General features: G+C 50.1%; 2 protein-coding genes across 4 annotated transcripts in view; one reads left to right on the plus strand and one right to left on the minus strand.

Moving 5' to 3' along the window:
- Positions 1 to 4,681, plus strand: part of FKBP6 (FKBP prolyl isomerase family member 6 (inactive)) — a 40,026-nt gene extending 35,345 nt beyond the window's left edge. For both annotated transcript variants that reach the window (XM_078611877.1, XM_078611878.1), the window contains one exon: positions 532 to 4,681. In XM_078611877.1, the coding sequence (XP_078468003.1) occupies positions 532 to 594 (63 nt within the window). In that variant the 3' untranslated portion in view covers positions 595 to 4,681. The remainder of the gene's footprint in view (positions 1 to 531) is intronic.
- A 347-nt stretch (positions 4,682 to 5,028) lies between these two features.
- LOC144730975 (leucine-rich repeat-containing protein 75A-like) overlaps positions 5,029 to 21,943 on the minus strand; it is a 76,924-nt gene continuing 60,009 nt past the window's right edge. For both annotated transcript variants that reach the window (XM_078611880.1, XM_078611879.1), the window contains one exon: positions 5,029 to 11,386. In XM_078611880.1, the coding sequence (XP_078468006.1) occupies positions 10,681 to 11,386 (706 nt within the window). In that variant the 3' untranslated portion in view covers positions 5,029 to 10,680. The remainder of the gene's footprint in view (positions 11,387 to 21,943) is intronic.

Consider the following 21,943-nt stretch of genomic DNA (forward strand, 5'->3'; position numbering starts at 1 on the left):
GAAAAACCATTGCTCCCGCTACTATTTGCATGCGATTTGCATTAATTATAAGTAATTGACTATGGCGCACACAGTATGTAATGCGTGTGCCGTGAGAAAGGGGAGCTGTCGTTGTGTAATGGTGGGCACGCTGGACTTGCAGTCCGGAGGTCACCGATTGACTCACCACCACAGTGATGCGTGGTGGGGTAAAATGTGGATATTCCCACGTCTTGGTCAAGACGTGTGGCTCAGCATGCTAGAGGAGACCAAATACCCAGAAGAGCGGCTCTCTAGAGCAGAGGGCCTTCTGTAAGCAAGCTATTGCAGGGCTGCACCTTTACCCTCAGCAGGATGGATCCCCCCCCACCCACCCTCGACCTCTGGGTTACAAGTGCAGTGTGCTCACCATTACACCACGGCAACGTTGTCCGATGACTTGTATTGAGTATTTACTGTGATCGAGTACAATGTATTGGCTTGGCTGATGTTGGTCGGACCGCTGGGGATATTTTTCACTCGTTAAATCAATAATTTCACTTTTTTTCCCAGGGCACTGGCAGCCTGGTGAAGATACGGAAGAAGAACTCGCAGGATGCCTGTCCGCGGAATTAAGGCCGCGTAACCTTTTAGACGAAACTGTAAAAGCAACGCCCAACGGTTTCTCTGGGGTTGCTTTTATGTTCGTAGCGTTTTGGAAACCGGAAGGGCAGGGAGGCAGCAGTGTTAATTTTCTTTTACAAAACTACCGATGGAAATATTCATCAACGGGGTGGTGTTTGTGTTTTTATTTTGAGTCGACGATCGCTTGTGAGCGGACGGAACTGTTGAAGTTATGGCGACGATGACTACGACTGCTCGGCCAAAGCGCGACCGTGACGAGACGAAACTAGTGAGTCTGAATGAAGACACAGACTAAGATAATTTTGTAGCCTTGTTGGAGATCGCAGTGCGCTGAGGAAGAACAGACATGATCATCTATATAAATAAAGACCTTAATCTGTGTCTCAAAAACCTCTAGGTTACTTTCTAACAAGGTAGAAAGCTGAAATTTGGTACAGAGGTTGCGTTTAGGACATAAACAACAGAAAAACAGAAAATCCGAGATTTGTCATTTTAAGGCCCCCAAATCTCGATCAAGCACCCCATAAACATGTTTGTGCGTGTCATTCGGAAACCATTTAAATATAACATTGCAGGGTTTTTTCGTTTGATGGTGTTAAACAGAACCATTCTATATTTTATTGTTTTTGAGATATTTCGGATTCAAGCGGTTTTCAATGAAAGAATACGCATTTTATGATCATATCTGAATCATTCCAAAACGGTAAAAGATAAGAGGATTAAGTTAATAAAAAATGTAGTTTTTTCTCATAAAAAAACGAAATCTTGAAATTTTGCGGTTTCTGATGGGTGTATGTCTTTAAATATAAGAAGTAGACTCAAGTAAACAATTATTTTTTTGCGGATTAAATGCAACATTTTTGCAGTAAAGTCTATGATCGTAGCTTATAAATTGTAAAACTAAAAATCATATCAGGTTAATACATTTATTGAAAACTTTTGCATGGGCTAGTTGGCTATATATGCATATAAAGAGATGTTTTGAGTTCACCAATTGGATGACCTGATAATATGGGTGTGTGGGGCATGAGGAACATTTCACACTCCACACACGAAAACGTAATATGAAGAGTGTTTGACTAAGCGTTTTTTGATAGCTTTATAATGTCCCGGTTGCTCGTTTCTTTGCGGCATTAACGTGCGATTAAACGAGACCCCTGGATTGCACGTTATTATAACGCGGGAAGGCTCGTGCTCAGGTCTTGGGGATTATCAGTGCAAAGAGTCGGTGGAATCCCGTAGAATATTGGATTTCCGCTGACAACGTAAAGGATGTCCTGGGCGTAAAAAAAAAAACCACGAGGAAGCATTTGTTTAACAAGCCGCGCTAATTCTCCGGTGGCCACGTTATTAGAATGGATCGCGGTAGATTACCGGAGCGGCATACGCAGTCGGACAGAGACGGAAGAGCGGAGGGAAATGACCCCAGATGTGGGTGGCTTAGCCCGTGACTGCGGAATTGGAAAATAGCTTTGAGTGCCCCCCCCCCCCGTTCTGCCTCTTGATGAAGACGGGAAGCGATGGAACTTGTTAGTGGTTGATGGAAAGTCACACGTTTGTCACGGATGCTGTTCGCTAAGAGCAGGGTGTGCGCTGGGAGGAGCGGGAAGAGGAGTGAGGAGTAACGGGGCAGTCCATCTCCGCCGGGTCCTCCGGATTTACCCTCTAAATTTAGAATTAACATGCGTTTCGATTATTTGGCTGCAACTGTAAATTTCCACATGTGACTATAAAGCCAATTCCATGAGCCAGGTTGCCTCTGAATTAAAGCTGATAGCTAAGTGGGCTTTACCTGGTAACATACAACAGCCGAGTAGGTTTTTTAGCAACTACTCTTTGGTTCTTTCGGTAAAGTCACGTAGAAATAAATAAATAGAATACGACGTTTCGATTGCAACACAAGCAATCGTCATCAGCTACGAATGAATGAGAAAACAAACCTAGTAAACTTCGCAAAATATAATGCAATACAACACAGAGAGTCGGCTAACATAACAGTCAACACCCTACCTGGTTGATTACGTTCTTCCAAAAATTGCTAAATTTGAGAGAGAGGCAAAACACAGACACGGAGACACACAGACAGACACACAAGCAGAGAGAGACTCGCACAGAGACTGGAGAGAGACGCACACATAGGCACACAGAAACAACGCCTTAAATAGAGAGAGAGGTGGGGGTAGAGAACAATGCGAGAGTTGTGTGGAACAAACAAGCACGGCTTGCCCAAAGCGGACGGAGGAGCTAGGCACTGGACTTGTAAACAAACAAGCAAATTTAGTAAAATTAATGCAACACAGAGTCTGTTAACACACAGTTAACGCATAGCCTGGTTGATTACGTTCTTCCAAAGATTGATAAATTAGAAGTTAAAGTGTGTAACAAACAAGCACGGCAGATCCTCCCCTTAGAGGTGGTTAGAACTAGATTCAAAGCTTAATTTATTTCTACGTGACTTTACCGAAAGAACCAAAGAGTAATTCCTGCAGTCACGAAAGCTTCGAATCTAGTTTTTAGAAACTGCTCGGGAAACTTAATTCGCAGGGTTTGGACAAAAATTCCTATTGCGCTACCACAGTCCATCTGTCCACATATTTGTGAATCAAATGTGTTTTTTGTTTGTGTTTAGTCAATACTGACTATGTGAGTTTAACACGTAGGCTTTCGCGACCAATGTTATTCATAATCGACGTTTTTGGGTTTAGATCGCGTTATTTATAAATGTGTCGTAACCCTCCACCACCCGACACGGCCAATCAGTAAAAATGTGTCACGTTGACAAAAGACAAATAGTTCACTGCTTTAGCCCACCGGTGTGTTGAAGCCACAACATTTACAATTGTAAATGTTGTGGCTTCTAAACCCAAAAACGTCGATTATGACTGACTGTGGGCGGTCGAAAGAAGTGTGACGATGCCCACAGCTAGGAGTCAAACTTGCACCCGTCTCCCCCCCCCCCCCCCCCCCATGACCAATTGACCGTGCAAAATATTATTTTCCTTTCCCCATTGCCGATGTTGGCGGCGATCAGTTCAGAAGCAGAATATTGAGGTCTGCTAGTCACGACGTTAGGGCTACAGGGGAGATTTTGTGTAGTTTTACTTTCTAAAAAATGCCAACTTCATTTGTTCTTGCTGTGGTTGTTCCACCTGATGACGATTGCTTGTATTGCGATCGAAACGTCGTGATTTGTTTTATTTTATTTTATACCGACGTGACTTTACCGAAAGAACCAAAGAGTATATAATATTAATGTTCTATACTTTTGAGGCATAAGCAATTAGAAAATAACACTTACTATCCAGGAACAAAAATCGTGTTACATAGTGAAATCCGTCAAATGAGCGGGTGAGTTAATTGTTACATTGCCAACCTACTATAGTCTACAAAATTAGAGCATTTTGTGTTGGATGCTTCTACAATTGAAAGCAAATATACAGCAAACCCTTGCCCATCGCGGGGGAGGCGGGGGGGGGGTTACGTTCTTGGAAATAGCCGCAATCGGCAAAACCGCAAACTGCAAAGTCTGGCAAGTGGGAAAGTCGGGGTTGGTCCACGGTTCGTCATGCGTGTTCTTCCGCAGCAGCGTCAACGCGAGCAGCGCAGTGGCGACGACGCGTGGAGGGATCTCGCGGCCGACAGCGAAAGGTCCCGAGCCACAGCGGTGGATCGGCGAACCCAACCTCGACAAATTTGGCACGCGCTCGCTAAGCCCGCGAGAGGAGGGAAGGGTTTTGCTGCCGTGTGACGGGACGACTGCCCTCCTTTGTCTTCAGCGGGCAAGTGGGCCCTTCCCCAGAGCGGTCTTAGGACGAATGTGTTGATTTTTGTAATTGTTTGGGCATGTGCAGCATCGCAAAAAAAAAATTGTTGCGTTTATTTGAGGCTTCGTTGAAGCATTTGTGCCATTGATTGGCCCCCGTGTGGGTAATCACAAGCCCCCTGTTGTTAATTTTTGGGGCTGTTGTTGACTTGTCATTTTGGTTAATTACAATAAAAACAAAATGCTTCAACTGCTTCACGGTGGAACAATTTGCGTTTTGTCAAAATCCTTTGTAGAATAAATTGCCATCAAGGAATCTTTATTTGTAATTGTTTCTAATTGCGTGCAAATGTTATAATTCACGTGTGTGGTGGGTGTCTTTGAGATTTTATCTGACGCAGCCCTTATTTCACGAATCTAGTGCCCTTTGACCTTTGTTGGGCCCTCTCTACACGTGCTCGGTATGCTTACGCCTTGCAACCACCACTGGCTGCTGCGTCGTTGCTTTTGTAATTCCAGGCCAATGCCAAACGCCAACGTTGTCCCACCACCGCATACATTCTCGAGAAACACATCTTGCTCATCCTACCTACTGGGGCATCGAGAGACTTAACTTTCCTCTTGCGCAGGCGAGCAAAAATGAATGCGATCGCGGAGCAAGGAGCAATACAAAATATGCTTTTATTTCCCATTTAAAGCATCTTCCACCACCACTAGACGTCTGGCAAAGAGTGCAGCGTTTGTTCTCCGTGATCGCAGCGTGACTCGCAAGAACGTTGGTGGGACGTTGACGGGACGTTGACGGGACGTTAAAGACGGCGGAGGGAGGAGGGGGGGGGGGCGCAAGCAAGGCGAGGATCGTCACGGAGCCAAATGCGACACTTTTTTTTCTTACATCAATGCACGCTGTCAAACACGGCCAGATAGCGCCCGTAGAGCTGGGGCTAAGAAGACAATCGACAAAAAGGATTAAAATAATTCAGTGTTTTTTTTTTTCTGTAGTCTCTTACTCGGGGCGAGTTAATAAATCTCCTGAAGGCAGGTGACCCCCCCCAGCTTTACAGGTACGAGTAGTGGGCAGCGTGACACGGGCCCATCGCGGCGATGCCGATAACGTCACCAAGTGCCGCCCATCACCTCTCGTCCAGCGGCACGCGTGGCAACAGAGGTGAGACTCCCCCCCCCCAACCCTCCCGGGCTGTTTTCGTGTCTTCTCTTATTTAGCCGAGCACTCGGGACTGATGATGGGTTTGGAATGAGCGATTAGTTGAGTAATCGAATATCCCCCCAGCCCAGCTCTAGGACGTCGCCCACAGTTGACGGCTTTCATTCCACAAGCAAAAAAAAACCACACAAGTCTCGACACGACTACAAAGAGGTTGACTTGCGCCGCATGGCAAAAAAAAAACAAAATCCGCGGTGTTTTTACAGAAGACTCGTCAGAATGTTTGACCCTTTGTGGCAATAAAACAGGTGTGTTAAGATGGTAAAAACACCAAACGGAAACCTTTTGCAAGGAAATCACTTTTATTTTCTCGACCATGGAGTTCATGGTCGTGCGGTGCTCGTTGGATATAGGAACACGCGTCTTTTCCACTTCACAACCGAATCGTGCCGGAGCTGTGCAGTGCCAGCCTTGACGCGGCTCAGGAAGCAAGCACCACGTATTTTTCCACCACAGAAACCGAACCGTGCCTTTGACGTCACGTGTCTGAGCGTAAGCGCCCGACGCCAAGTGTGAGGAAAATTATTCACCTCGCGCCTGGTCCTGCCTGGCCACGCGGACCAGATGTAGCTGTCTTGTCAGGCCAGCGTAGCACGGTTTGGTTCTGGCTCGGCAAACAGCCAGTGGAAAACCACCTGTATGTTGAACTCCTTTCGCACCGTATGTAGCCAATCGCGCTCATCGGAAGTGAGCGCCGCACGCTGGCAAAGCTCGGGTGTGGCAGTGGAAAAACGGTACGAGGAGGGGCTCGCATTTCGCCCTCGTCACCGTCGAACATTCGCAACGGAAGTCCCCTGGGGATGGCACTCCCATACCACCCTCGTTCGTCCGGAACATTTCCACGCGATAGGCCATTTTGTTGAACTATCATTTGTGGCCAGGTCGCTTGTGAAAAAGAAGCTCATAGCCGAGTGGGCTTTTCGTGGTAAAATAAACATAAGATTTAATAAAAATAGGGTTTTCCCCCTTTTTTTGTTTGCATTTGACTGCAAGTATTGTGGTTAATGCAGACATGAATCCTTGTAAAAAGGTTTCAGTTTTGTTGCCAGAAAAAAGGGGAAAACCCCTATTATTATATTTTGGTACTGGCAAAGGAGGTCTAATGATGAAACGTAAGAATTGTTATGTTAGTAATTTGTTTACCTTTCCGACACTTTGCACTCGTATCGTGTCTTCGCACTGTTTGTTGTAACATTGCGACCCTCTCTCCTACCTGGACATCTGTGAAAGAAGAGCTCCATAGCTCATCGGATTCCTCCGGTATAAATACACATTCTGATTCCGTTTAACTGGGGGACGTTAACTCCTCGTCAGAGGGAGCTCTGGAGCGCTACCTTTGGTGGGTACTTGGCCTACACTTCGAGACACGTCTTGGGAAGAGGTGGGATTACCCATGGAATCGAAGCGGTGACCTCTGGATTACAATGTCCGGCATGCGGACCCTTACACGCCGAGGTAGCAGCTCCCGGCGGACGTGAACACTGCGCGCTCCTGTACAAGGTATAAACTCCCACCCGCATTCTCTGTTGTGAGCAAGGCTGTGTGTCGCGCTGTCTGCTGCTGTCGCCGTAATTACATTTTGTTAACGTCTTACATTCGCAGGTTGTAAGATAGCGCCTCTTGTAAACAATTGGTTCTCAGCTTACGATTAAAAGGGAGGGGGGGGGAGGACATTCCTGCGTAAAGACTGACATTCGGTTAAGTAAGCACGCTTGTGCGTGTGCCAACACGCTTGTGCGTGATGGCACGGTGGCTAATATGCGCAGCTGGCACAAAAGGGCCGCGTTCCATCGGGCGGAGGGAGAGGTTTGCACGGTGGTAACATTCGTACGTCGCAGAAAGACGCTCCTGGGTTCGATTGGAGACCTCGGGCACCTCCGTGTGGAGTTTGTATGTTCTCCCTCGTGTCTCTGCGTTGGTTTTCCTCCGGGTTCTCCGGCTTTTTTATCGTAGCTAAAACATTTTTTTTTACCCTGGTATCGGCCAAACATCCCCCAATGCAAAAAAAATTACCTACAGATTTCTCAATTGGGACTACACAAAGCAACATCGCCCTCTACTGTGAACACTTGAAGAGCTCACCTGATAAGAGTCTTGAAAGTTGGTAAGGCTTTCTTGGGTAAACAATTGTCATAATAAGAATAAACAAAGGTAACTACAGTGCTCAGGTGAGGCATTCTTGGCATGGTTGGCATCAAAACCTTCAAAGCGGAGAATGAGATTTCAAGCCGCAGTGAATTGTAGCTGCCCCTTGCGTTGTATCTTTGTGATACACAGTCTATTTTTGGGTCAGGCCATGTAACGTTGAAGCCAACTGTGCTGTAAAACACCCTCCACCACCCGACGTAACCAAACAAATAAAACCGCCACGCGCGCAAACGTTGAACTTGTAATTGGCACTGAAGTTTCAGCTCGCCGGCAAGTCGAATAACAATTGACGCAACCCAACGTAGCAATTCAGCAATCGCATTTCGGCGATTCTTGAAGGTCATGGCTGTATCATTCGGATTGAAGAATACGAGTGGCTCGGCAGAAGTAATGGTCGGAGCGCCAAATTGCGAAGGGTCCCCGGCCTTCGCGCGTCTCTCAGGATTCCATTTATGCTTTGAAACCATTCAGATCCGCGATTTATAAAAAAATAAAAACCGCGGGCCTCGACTCCCTCGTTCGATCTCTAGTTTTTTTAGGGTGCATTACGTCGCACGTGTTACACCGCCGACTGTTGCTTTTCCATCTTTTTGAAATCCACACTCTATATTCTGGGTTCTATAATGACATTTTTTATTTCATACGTAAAAAAACAACCGTGATACGTTGCTTTACCAAGAACTTATTCGCTTTTCTAATGTATTTTTCAATCTCTAGGCCAAAGGATTTTTTTTCTCGTCCTCGTTCAATGATCTTGTTTTTGCGTTTGTGCGTTTTGCACGTTGTGTGCACGCACGCTGTTGGTGGGCAGCGGTAGTGTAGTGGTCAACGCACGGCGGCCAACAATGGTGATGAATATCTGAACCGGTCCTGGACCTCCCCTAGGTTGACTCAGCCTTACCCTGGTGTAACGTGTCAACATCGGCACGAGGGAGATATACGCGGCCGGGAGTTGCGCTGCCCACCCCACCATGCAATACGCCGTTCCAGCCGTATCATGTGTTCCACTAATGGCACTTGCCCAACAACCTATTGAGGCTATACAGGGTATCTTTGTTTTGTAACCAAATATGTGTACACATTTGAATGGTGAATGGCAATGGTTGGCAAACACTTCACTATGAACTCGCTGACATAAGTTCGATTCCTGGCCCGGGTGACATCAGTGGTGAGCGAAATTTGAACCGGTCCTGGGCCTGCACCCACTTTACCATTCCGCACTGACCAGCGTGGTGAAGTATGGTCAAACAACCCCAAAGGCCAATGTCAGTAGGATGAGGGAAAGCCTTCACCAAGCATTAAATATAATCTTATAATTTACTATAATATTTATTTTATTTATTTCGTGTCTAAAGCCGTGTATATGTTTACGAACATATATTTACTTACGTACATATACACGCATCTCTGTACAAGCTGCACAAAAAAACATCTATTGAACAATCGATATAGACACGGTATTCTTGAAGCATACTGAAGGGCGACATCCGGACCTATTTAAAACGCCCCGGTGTTAATTTCCCCACGTACGCACGTAACCACGATCCCAGACACACACGAGGTCACTCGCGACGAGTGTCCTTCCTGTTCTTGTAAATCTCGAACATGATAGGTCTTTCAAAATAAACTATTAAAATATTGAAGTGACCCCGGGGGGGGGGGGGGAGTGGGAGGGGGTCAGAGGTCAGACGGCACCGCTGAGAGAGTCCTGGGTTCGAATTTGGGTTTCAGTGGCCAGGTTCTCAGCTGCCCAGAGCAAGATGGGTCTTGGCTCGAACAGTAATAAACCAAAAAACACAAGCGCACACACACACACAAACCCCTACCATCATATTTGGTTTTGCTCTTGGTTTTGGCTAAATTCCAGCTAGGAGAATTTAAATAATTGTAAAAACACTATCATAGAAGGGTGCAGGGGAAAGTGTGTGTCCCCCCCCCCCCGGGTTTTTTTCCAGACAAAGTCGGTTCTTTTAACACGTGGGGCACATTACTGCCGGCAGATATCTACAAGGATTCTCCCTGTCTTGCGACATGATGCCGGTAGTGCAATTGGAACTGGGGGGTTGGTTGAGGGGGGGCAGTGGAAAAACCAAGAACATTTAATAATCAAATACCTCCAGCGATGTGTAAAATTACTATCCACTGAAGACTTATCCTCTTATGCCCTCTCCAACCTGCCCGGTATTGAGAATTGCACATCTCGGACATCGTCTAAAGGATCGCGGGCCGCACGTCGCAATGTTGAGCCATGAGTCACGTGTCGTACCAATTGGCCCATCGCGAAGCGGGCACAGCTGGCAGCGTAGGTGCCAGTTGTGAGAACCAGGTCTCAGTCAACAGAGTCTCTTTCGCAAGGGAGACCTGGGCAGTGGGGGTGGGGGGGCGGGTGTCGGTGTGAGCCCTCTCCGAAGCGTGACGCTCGCCGAAACGCACCGCACCGCTTTGTGAGACGCCGTTCCTGCTGCACTCCGTCGCGCGTTTTGCGTTTTGCGTGAACGTGTGCCCGCGCGCGCTCGTCCACTGCGAGAACATCCACCACCGGCTCTGCTTGATTGCGACCGAGGCGAGTGCTGCTCAATGTGCCACCTGCGCAGGGAGACGCCCAAACGTGTCGGCTACCAACGGACAAGCGACGTGAAGCCGGAAGGTTTGACGCTGCAGGAGGGGGTCGCTGGAGGTCACGCGGCGGCTGTGCACGAGGCGCAGCGTGCGACGCCATCGACGGCAACTGCCCCCGACGACCCCTTCATCTCCATCTGGATGTAACCTACGCACGTCGTCGTGGTCGTCATCATAAGCCAAGATCAGGCATGATCTCTCACCCAACGCTCAAGGGATCGGCGACGGCTTGGAGGAGGCCTGAAACGTCGCCTCGTTTTAATCGGTCAGAAAGTAACGCGTCGTTCGCTGCGGGAGCTGCAAAGCGCACCGAAGCGACGAGTCATCTGACCGCCGTCCCGCGCTCCCCTTGCTCCTCAGACCCTCCGCCCCAAGCCGGCTCCTCTGAGGACGTCGCCGTCGTCGCCGCCGCCGTCGTCGTCGCGATCGCCGCCGCCGGGGTCGTCCCGGAGCATCCGTTGACGGCGGAGGCGGCGGCGGCACCGGCGGCGACGCCGTGACCCCGCGACCCCTCTGCGCCACCGCAGCCGCCGCGTTGCACCGCCACCGCGGCCGCCGCCACCACCACGGCCGCCGCGGCCGCCTTCTCCTCCATCGCCTCGTGGATGGTGGGCAGGCTGCCCTGCTTGGGGCAGCGCTTGCGCAGCGCCAGCAGCATGGGCTGTGGCAGCGAGAAGATGTCCACGTTGTTGCCCAGGTCGACCCAGGAGAGCGACGGGAAGGAGCGCGGCTCCTTGAGCGACTCGGCCAGGTCGCGGAGCACGGCGCGCGTCAGCCGGTTGCCGTTGAGCGCCAGGCTGGCGAGGTTGGGCAGCGCCGCGAGGCCCGGCAGCAGCAGGCGCAGCCCGTCGTCCGTGAGCTCGGCGAAGCTCAGCTCCACCGAGTTGAGGCCGCGCAGGTGCGGCGAGCCGCCCTGCAGGAAGGAGGCGACGCGCTCCAGCTCGCGCCGGTGGCCCGGGCTGCCCAGCGGGACGCCCGACAGGGGCAGCGTGCCGCCGTCGGGCTCCAGGCACAGCGCCGGCTTGGCGCTGCGGCGGAAGGGCACGGGGGAGGAGGGGGAGAGAGAAGGAGTGGCAAGCGCGACGGTCAGCCGCGCGCCGACGGATCGCTGCGAGTGCGCGGAAGGCCCGTGGTGAACGCCGCGCGGCAAGAGGCCGACAGGAATGGGCCGCCAACGGCCACGTTGGACGGAGTGACAGGGACACGAGGCTGCAGTGAACGTACAGGGGTATTTCGATTTAAAGCTTTCGTGACTGCAGGGATTCATCTTCTTGGTTCTTTCGGTAAAGTCACGTAGAAGGAAAGTAATAAAATAATAAAAATAAAACATAATAAAATAATTCTCACGACGTTTCGGCTTGGTGGTGTTTCATTCTTCACCTGAGGACGGCTGCTTGCGTTGTGGCCGAAACGTCGTGAGAATTATTTTATTATGTTTTATTATTTTATTACTTCTACGTGACTTTACCGAAAGAACCAAGAAGATACAGGGGTATATTTTACAAGATGCCACAGTGAAAACACGACATGAGGCTGTGGTTAATGTACAAGCTACCCTGGTGAGTGGACAAGAAACTGGCGAAACGTCCTCTCGGGAGCGTTCGCTCCTCTTGGCTGTGAATCCGTCGTCAGCCTCGACCGCCGGCCATGATCGCTTCTCGTGAAGTGTCTTCGACCGTGCTTACCGTTCCGATCGGTGCGTTACGCGGGGTCCGGTTGCTTTGTTTAACGACGCGAGAATTCTGGAGGCCAGGAGTGTCACGAACGCGGGTTCACATTCACCCGTCCGCTCATAAAAAACCACGGACAAACGCCAGCGATTCCCCCGGGCCTTCATTTCTCGCTCGGTATTTTCCAGAACGCTTCTAGGGTTTGGCTTGGCGTAGCGATAATCGTCGTAAAACACCGGCACTCAAGAACAAAGTACGCCTGTCCACGATGTCCCTCTATCATCGTAACCACAACGTATTCCTCCTCCAATGACAGATTAAACATCACGAGGACAAAAACACGACGAGATGGATGAGGAGCGCCAAAATAAATTCCGACCGATAATATTGTTCCGACCGATAATAAGAAATGCCGCAGCAACTCAACCGCGCAGCGAGCAGGAATGAGAGTTTATTTAATTATAATAACTCGGGCCCGATGTCAGGACCCTTGAGGTCTCTCAGCTGTAAGGAAGGGGGAGGGGGGAATATGAAGCGGCAAAATCCAGCCTTCAGCTGTTAATTAGCGGAACACAGTGGCCCCAGCCAGGAGGAAGGGGCTAATTTGACAAGCAGTATTCCGAGCATTGTCCCAAAGCTTCCAAACGAGATGCTCGTTAAAAAAAAATCCACGTTTGTTTATACTGTAAGTCTCAAAATGAAATAAAAACATTTGGTTATGTTTTGTATTCCGCTCAGTCGCTCGCTTATTTGTTTGTCCATGGTCCAATCTGTCATCCAGTTAAAACAAATGTGTTAGTTAACAAATCCGGTTTCATAGACTAAATTGAAGTGTCTTTTGAAAACACGATTGTTGCTACGCAGGAGCCGGGCGGATTGTCACATCGCAGGACCGTCGCGGATGGCGAAGCCGGCGTGGGAGAGGAGGCCTTCATCCAGCAGCGGATTGAACATGGCTGATAGTGACGATGATGTAAACACAGCACGGCAAACGTGACTTAATAATTTGATTAATTTAAAAAGGATAATGCTCGTGATGCTTGTGTAAAATTGCGAATATAAGGGCATGTTATTTGCGATTTGTAAAATTTCAATTAGATTCTCAAGTATATTTTAAGGCTGAAGGCACGAACCAGACGCTAAAACGATGGGAACATATAAGACACACGGCACAAACGAGACAACGACCAGCAGATTCTGAACCATGGCGATCCATCGACTCGGTCGGGGGTGGATCAAGGGCAGGGTGTGGGTCAAGGGCAGGGTGTGGGTCAAGGGCAGGGTGTTGGTCAAGGGCAGGGTGTGTGTCAAGGGCAGGGGGTGGATCAAGGGCAGGGTGTGGGTCAAGGGCAGGGTGTGGGTCAAGGGCAGGGTGTTGGTCAAGGGCAGGGTGTGTGTCAAGGGCAGGGGGTGGATCAAGGGCAGGGTGTTGGTCAAGGGCAGGGTGTGAGTCAAGGGCAGGGTGTGGGTCAAGGGCAGGGTGTCGGTCAAGGGCAGGGTGTGTGTCAAGGGCAGGGGGTGGATCAAGGGCAGGGTGTGGGTCAAGGGCAGGGTGTGGGTCAAGGGCAGGGTGTGGGTCAAGGGCAGGGTGTGGGTCAAGGGCGGGGTGTGATTCAAGGGCAGCGTGTGGGTCAAGGAAGTTCGCTGTCCTGCACCCAGCTGTGCTCATCGAATCTGTTGGGGTCGATTCAAGAGGAGCCGAGCGATCGCGACATCAAGAACGCGGAGTCGCGCATGGAATAAATTGATGCACGCACGGAATGCACAGATGAGGGTCTGCATTCACAGTGCGGCGGCTGTATCGTAAGATTCGAATCTTCGTAGGCGTTTGGCGGTGGCAACGCACTGGCGCGTCAAGGAGGCCCCGGAGAAACTAGGCCACTCTGCGACAAGAGCCGTGCTCCCATTCCGTCTCCTCGCCGCGCTCCCAACAAAACACGGCGTGTCCCACAACTACGGAGTCTGCGAGGAACGACCCGGCTGCGACCCTAGGGCTTGGGGTTAAGACATTTTTTACCGCTTCCGTTGGGCTCCTAAAACGGGCGGGCGGCTCGGCGGCGACGTTCCGAGTTTTCCATTCGTCTCGGGCCGCCCTCGTGTCGCCGCGATTTGTTGCGCGAAAGAAAATAAATGTGCGCAATAACGTTACGTGGAAAATGTTTACAATAGCAGGGCGTTTTTTTGTCAAAAATTGCAATATTTTACTCCTTAAAAAAAAAACTTCATCAAATGCACTGTACTACAAGTCACGATTGTTTTCAACTTATTTAAAAATGCATTTAGATATTTATTTTTAAAGCAAACGTCTGTTATTTCTGTACTTTGTTTTTTCTTTATTGCTGTACAAATTTGGCAGGACGGGGGGGGGGGGTTGGAAAGGGAGAAGACAAATGGACGCCCACGCTCTTCACGTTTACATTTCTCAACTCTCCTTCCATAAAAGTGCTCGCCAACAACGGCTGTAACTCCGTGAGTAGCGATGGTTGTTGCAGGGACGGCCCGAGCACCGGGCAACGGTGGTGTTGCGCTCGGCAGTTCGACGAGCATTTGGCCGCTGTAAATTTCCACGCGATAAGCCGCTTCGTCGAGCTACCGTTTGTGGCCAGGTCGCTTCTGAAAAAGATCTGTGTAGCTCAGTGGGGCTTAACCTGATTGAAAAAGAAAATGTATATAGTTTCGTTTTCTAAACCATTTGGCTGAAGCGTGAAACACGCTGGGGGTTTTTCTTCATCATTTCCACGTTTGAAACGTTTGATGGATAAATTGTCAGCCGTGTTTTTTTAATGATTTACACCACCGCCACCGCCGCCTTCTCGGTGTTAACTCCGTCTCGGCCGAAAAACGTCGTGCTGCCGGAACGCAAATTAACAAAAAAATGTCACTCCAGAGCCAGATTTGTCGGTTGCCACTTACTCCGTAGTGCGCGCTGACCAGCGTTGCCACCCGTTCTCGGTTTCCCCCAGGATCGTCCTCTTGTTGAAATAACCGTCCTGAGAAATGTGTACTTTTTTCCCGGAACATTTAAGCGATCGGTTTTTGCCAGTTTCCAAATATGAATAATAATAATCATAGACCACTTACGACAGCACAATTACACGTAGTTCTGCCCTCGTCCAAGCATTGTCAGATATTCTTCTAGGTTTTTTTTGTACCTCAGTTTAAGAATATTTTTTCCTGCCTCGTTTATACCATTTCCTTTGTATTGTTTCTCATCATCACGCTGACCGCAATGAAGTTGTCACCTGTGTCCCGGCTTCTCCAAAATTGTCCTGGCAAACCTATGTCTTCCCGGAAGCTTTTGTCAGTTGCATTGTAATAATTGTAATAATGATGATGCACCACTCAAGATAAGGCATTTGCATGTAGCTCTCTCTTCCTGCGGTATTGTGCGAGATATCCCTCCTCCTCCTCCCCTTCCTCCCATGATGCGTCCCGTTTTTTTTGTACCTCAAAGGTGACAACACTGGCGCTGACGTGCCCGCAACGTTCGCCGAAGAGGACAAACAAAAAACACACCGAAGAACTTTTGCAGCGGAAAACTTGTTTTTTTTCCGGCGAGCAAGGCCTGACGTGTTGGAGGCGCGTCACGAGCGTGATGCAGCGAGCCGCGCGTGACACGGTGACGAGCTGCACATGACACGGTGACGAGCTGCGAGTGACACGCGGCGGTCGGAGGCGTGGGTGGTGGTGGCGGTGTGGCTCTCTCAACTCAGCCTCCCGAGCCGTCACCGAATCTTTCCAATTCAACGGAAGCTCTCGGGCTCCGCGTTGATGATGAGACGCGAGAGCCGAGGATCAAGGTCTCGGCCCTTTCTGGAAATTGTACGTCGCAGGTTTGAGCTTGGATGTGCCACGGCTGCTCTTTGCGATTGATTGCATCGTCGGCCGTGGTCGATCCACTGCTGGATGAAAGCCTGCTGATGGACGCGAGCCACCTCCACACGGTCCTGCGTCGTAACAATTCACCAAGCACCTGCACTCGAGCTGATTTCAGAGCTCCCGTCTCTCCTCGGTTATTTTTCTTATCTCGTCTAAAGTTTGCTCAGCAGAGAGCTCGGTTATCAGTCAGGCAACTGCATGTACATACGTTGAACTTCAACTATGTAGCCAAAACCGTGCTAGTCGGAGGTGCGAAACCGACCACGCGTGGTTGGGCAGACGTCTATCAAGCTGTCGTCGTCGTCATCACCGTCGGATGAAGCCCCTCAAGTGTCGCCCTGTACGTTCGCTCGTCAACTTAATCGACGTTCAACCCTCGCGGCCGCCACGGGGCTCGGCCTGCTGCGTTGTTGCGCGAGACGCCCCCACGGTTCACTTGGCGAGCGAACCGTCGTTGTGGGCGACGAGGAGCCGCGGTACGACCCGAGTGAATCCAGAAAGTCTCCGTTAGCACGGCACATTGGGATTTTTGTTCTACTTCTCCCAGCGACGAGGCTCAAAAGAGCGGTACGCGTTTATTTCGGGCACATCACACCCAGTCAAATACACGAATACATAAATACAAAAATAATTGCAGGGACTCAACTACTTACGAACATTCGAACTTTCAAAGATACGAACAAACCTGTCTGCTCGGACATAAAGAACCAGTGGCATCTACATCTACAGGAGATTATCCAACTTGTAAAGCCATTCCCCGTGTTGAGTGTACGAGTCTTACAGCATGTTGGGAATCGACAGGAGTAAAGTTGGACTTACGAAGAAATCGACTTACGGACAGCACCTCTGGAACCTAACTCGTTCGTAAGTAGAGGAGGGCCAGTATATGGTGCGCACACTGCTGGTTTTTTAGAAGGTTCTCTGGCGGCAACAGTTGCACATGTTCTGTGCCAGACAGTTTCAATTAAATATTTAACAGGTTAGGACAGGCGGTATTTTTCAATGTCTAGAATGTATTAATATTTATTTTATTATTGCACTTGTGTTCATCTTCTTGGTTCTTTCGGTAAAGTCACGTAGAAGGGAAATAAAAAACATAATAATTCCTTTGTCAAGGCGCTCTTCCCCCTCCAACCCAGCTTAAATATACGCTGCCAAGCCTGGTTGTGTTCATTCAGACGCTGTCTTTCTGACAGACCTGTTTTTCACCTGAGGACGGCTGCTTGCGTTGTGGCCGAAACGTCGTGAGAATTATTTTATTATGTTTTTTTTATTATTTCCCTTCTACGTGACTTTACCGAAAGAACCAAGAAGAAAGCTTTAAATCGAAAATTTGCACTTGTGTTCTTTAAGAAAGTATTGCTCAGTCTCAAGCATCTTTTTCAGGTGGGTCCTGCCGAGTTTTTGTTTTGCAATAGGGTGGCTGATGTGGGTGCTGCAGCTGCTTTCGTATGATCCCTTTTAACTAATGTGCAGGTACATTTTTCAGCTTTGGTACGTACATATGTTGAATTTCATTCACACGTACGTAGCCAACCGTGCTAATTGGAGGTGCGGGGACATTTGGCCACGACCACCAAATTAGTGACGTACGTTTCTTTTACACAACTTTTTGGAGGAAACCCATGCAGAACACGGGGGAGAGAACATGTGATCTCTTAGAATAGGGTTTCCCCTTTTTTCTGGCAACAAAACAGGTGTTAAGATGTTAAAACACCAAACTGAAACCTTTTACAAGGAATCATGTCTTTATTAACCACAATATTTGTGGTAAAAATGCAAACAAAAAACGTACTCTGATAATATATGCATTGTCTTTTGTTGCCAGATAAAAGGGGAAAAACCTATTCTCATATTTTGGTACTGGCAAAGGATGTCCCATGATGTAGATGCTCACCCCGAGCTCTCATTACTCTGATAGTGGCATTGTCTTTGTGCTGTGTACGCCTTTTGGCGTCCTCTGGTCTAACACCTTTTGAGACGAGGCTCAAATTGAAAGCTGTCTCTGGTGTGGACCAATCAGTTTCAAAGACAATGCATATATTATCAGAGTGTGTTTTTTAATTGCATTTTGACCACAAACATTGTGGTTAATGCAGACATGATTCCTTGTAAAAGGTTTCAGTTTGGTGTTTTAACATCTTAACACCTATTTTGTTGCCAGAAAAAAGTGGAAAAACCTATTCTCATATTTTGTTACTGGCAAAGGAGGTCCCATGATGTGAACTCTAACAAAGAAATGTGCCCGAGTCAGGAATCGAACTCGGGAAACTTGTTTACCGCTGAGCGAACAGCCGCTAAAAGGTCGCGGGAGGTAGCGCCGTGACCGGCCGAGTGTTTGTGCTCCCGGTCATTGACGCCGTAGACGATAGGTCTCCTTATCTGCTGCCGCCAGCACACTGCCGGAGAGGCCTCCTTTGGAATTTAGGAGAGACGCGGAGAATAGGAAACGATACATTGACACGGGGGGGGGGGGGGGGGGCGGTGTCTTTAGAAAACTGAAGAACAAAAAAAACACCCCCAAGTAAATAGAGGGAGAGGGAATAAAATAAGGAGAATAGAAATGCAAAAACCGTCGCTTCGGGAAAAGCCGAAGCTCGTGCCGCACGTCTCTGACCGTGAACCATGCGAAGCTCTTTCTCTCCGCGCGAAGGAGCGATCGTTTGCGGGTTTTTTTTTTCTCTCCCTCCGGGCACTTTCACACGTCGCAAAATATTTCTCGCGGAGGCGACCGGCGCTATCGCTCCGACGCAAGAGCCCTCGCCGAGAAACGAGGCTTTGACAACTTCAGTAAAAAGGCTCTTTGGTTGGACAATCGCACCGGATTTTGAAACGCAACAACAACAAAAAATTTTGATTTCAAGCTTTCGTGACTGCAGGGATTCATCTTCTTGGTTCTTTCGGTAAAGTCACGTAGAAGGGAAGTAATAAAATAATAAAAATAAAACATAATAAAATTATTTCACGACGTTTCGGCCACAACGCAAGCAGCCGTCCTCAGGTGAAAACCAGGTCCGTCGAGGCGACAGACTCTGCGTTGTGGCCGAAACGTCGTGAGAATAATTTTATTATGTTTTATTTTTATTATTTTATTACTTCCCTTCTACGTGACTTTACCGAAAGAACCAAGAAAAACAACAAAAAACTCGCTTCGGGATCGTTCGGCGGCTGCTCTCGCGCTCCCGGAACCCGCCTGGGCGACTCTCTCGCTCGCTCCATTCGGCAGCCTTTCGCCCAACTCCACCTACGAGCCCGCTCGGCAGCGCAGCCCAGCACCTTTCGGGTTTGTTCCGCCACGTTAACGCCGTGATGACGCCGCCACCGCCGCCGCGGCGAGAAGCTCAACCTCGCCGGACCTGCGCCGCGGGCGGGTTGAGAGAACGGGGAGAGTTACCTGCAAGTCACTTACACCTGCCCCCACCCTGCCCCTCCCTCCCACCGACTCGGCCCACCGAACAGTGGCAAATTGGGTGCACCACCGTCGGCGGAACAGCGGGCCGCGTGTGGTAGCTGGCGACTTCCGTGGCTACGGCACCGGCTACCCGAGTTCGATTCCCGCTCGCGACCAATAACGGTGGCGATCATTTGAACAGGTCGGTCCTGGGCCTCCTCGAGGTCGACTCGGCCTCAAATGAGGGGTGTGTAGTAAACATCGCCACTGGGGAGACAAAGGCGGCCCGTGCGTGGTGCTGGCCACTCACAATCCTCGTGCGCCGTGCCGGCCTTCATAGGTGCTCGCTAACAGCACTTGCCCCAACAGCCTCTTAAGGCTATACGGGTGGATCTTTGTCTTTGCTATGTTTTTGTTTTTCCTTTCTCGGGCCACTGTTGCTGGAAGGGCTCTGTAAGAGGGCGTTTTGCCCTTCCTCTTATTCCACACCGGCCAGACGTCTTGGGAGATGTCTGCGTACCCGTTGTGTCCCGGGGACATGCAACCCGCCCGATGGACTAACTGTGGCGCAAACCCATTCACTGTGCAAACTGGCTGCGTGGCTAAAGGTGGGCAGGATTTAAGAAACTCGCCCCCCCCCCCCGCCCCCGCCATCGTTTTGACTGCGGCGCTCGGAGATGGAATCGAACCGGCGACCTCTGGATCGCAAGTCCAGTGGCGCCGCTGGCCATTGCACACCGCTGTGCCAGCAGCCATGCAGATGTGCGCAACGCGATAAAGAAAACCCCACGATAAACAACTAACATTTCTTTCTTAAGAACTTATTTTTTGCGTTGAGCTTTTTGTACTTTCCCCGCGCGCCTCCGATGAGTACGGTTGGCTACGTACGGTACGAAAGAAGTTAGACACACACACAGTACATTACGCAACATTTTACGATCAAGTTTTTTTTTTCTATGCAGAAGTTCAGATCGCAGGCCGAGTGGATTGCTGCCGACGTTACCAGCTCGGCGGCGGTCGCTTTTATTTGCCTCAATCGCGGCCCACAGCTGTCAGTCTCCCCCCCCCCCGCGTTAACAGGGCCCACAGGGGGGGAAAGGAATGGGAGAGCGGAGGTGTGGAGAGCGACAGAGAGAGATGCGTGTTTGTGTGCGTGTGTGTGTGCGTGCGCGTGTGTGCTTGTGTTGTTGTGTGCGTGTGTGTGTGCGCGCGTGTGTGTGTGCGTGTGTTTGTGTGTGTGCGTGTGTGTGCGTGTGTGCGTGCGTGTGTGCGTGTGTGCGTGTGTGCGTGTGTGTGTGTGCGCGTGTGTGCGTGTGTGTGTGTGTGCGTGTGTGTGCGCGTGTGTGCGTGCGTGTGCGTGTGTATGCGCGCTTGCGTGTGTGCGTGTGTGTGCGCGTGTGTGGGAGTGAGGACAAGGGGCTTGAACCGGGGAAGCTTGGAGCAATCTCCCCGTCAGCCTCCGTGCCACGATTAATTTTCTGAAAATCCCGGGAGCGTTCCTCCCATGGTACGTAGGAGGGAGTGTGGGGGGGGGGGGGTTGATGGGAGGGAGAGGGGGGTTCTGTGTAAGTGAGAGTGGCATGGGGAGCAAGGTTTGGGGAGGAAGGAGGCGGGGAGTTGGGAGGACAGAGGTTGCTCCTCGTTAAAATGATCATCAACGAGGTTTGCTGAGCACAGATCCAGAGGCACGGAACGCCGAGGGGCCAGCGACAGTCGAAGGTGCAGGAGGCCAGGTGGCTTGGCGGAAGAGCGGAAATGTTTGGCGAGTGTAGCCGGTGTGGTTACGTTACTAACAATCGGTGGCACACATTTGCACTGCGGTGTTAAGAGAGGGCGTCAATTATTGCGTGTTAAACCTTGTGAAATGATGTTGCTGCGTTCACAATTGGCTTAGGATGAGCGGTACCGATAGATAACACCCCATTCGTCAGACGCACGTTGTGCAGGCGTGTGAGTCAATTGCCAGGGTCACGTGACCACCGGACAAGGGGATTCGTCACGAGCAAAAATCCTGGTGGAGGGGGGGGGGGGAGACTCGGCCCATCACCCCTCCGAGGTCGTATAAAATGCGTGCCACTTCGTGAAGTGAGCCAACGGCGGTTGTCCCCGCCATGGGAACGCGGAACTTCCACCACTGGCTCAGGACTGTCAACAGAGATTGTGTATCCGTCGCGAATGTTCATTTGAGCAGGAAATCACTTTGACGGGGACTTTGAATAGATACGAGCTAACACGTTTCTTGAATGCGAGGAAGCCTCGCTGCATCTCAACGCTCTCTCTTTCAGGAGGGTCCTCACCAATTTTTTCGCAGCAAGGGGCGATGTTCCTGCTGTCGTTCTGAATTGGGAAATTCGCAGGCATCGTTTTTTTTGTCAGCAATGGGATGTGCTGACCAAACACATTCCTGCGGAGGGAGCTGGTAGGAACGTTGGGTTGCTCGGTCAATGTCCAGGGTCAACGGCGGCGTGGTGTATTCCGCAAATATGACCGACTGTAAGGGCGGGCACAAGCCGGCGTGAGTAGGTTAAACGTTGAGTTTTATAAGGGCATCACGGTGTGACCAGCCCCTCCCCACCCAGCCCCACCCCACCCCACCCTACCCAGCCCCACCCCACTCAGCCCCACCGCTCCAACCCCCCACCCAG

The sequence above is a fragment of the Lampetra planeri genome, chromosome 37, assembly GCF_965212315.1.
Source record: "Lampetra planeri chromosome 37, kcLamPlan1.2.h2, whole genome shotgun sequence".
Lineage (NCBI taxonomy): Eukaryota > Metazoa > Chordata > Hyperoartia > Petromyzontiformes > Petromyzontidae > Lampetra > Lampetra planeri.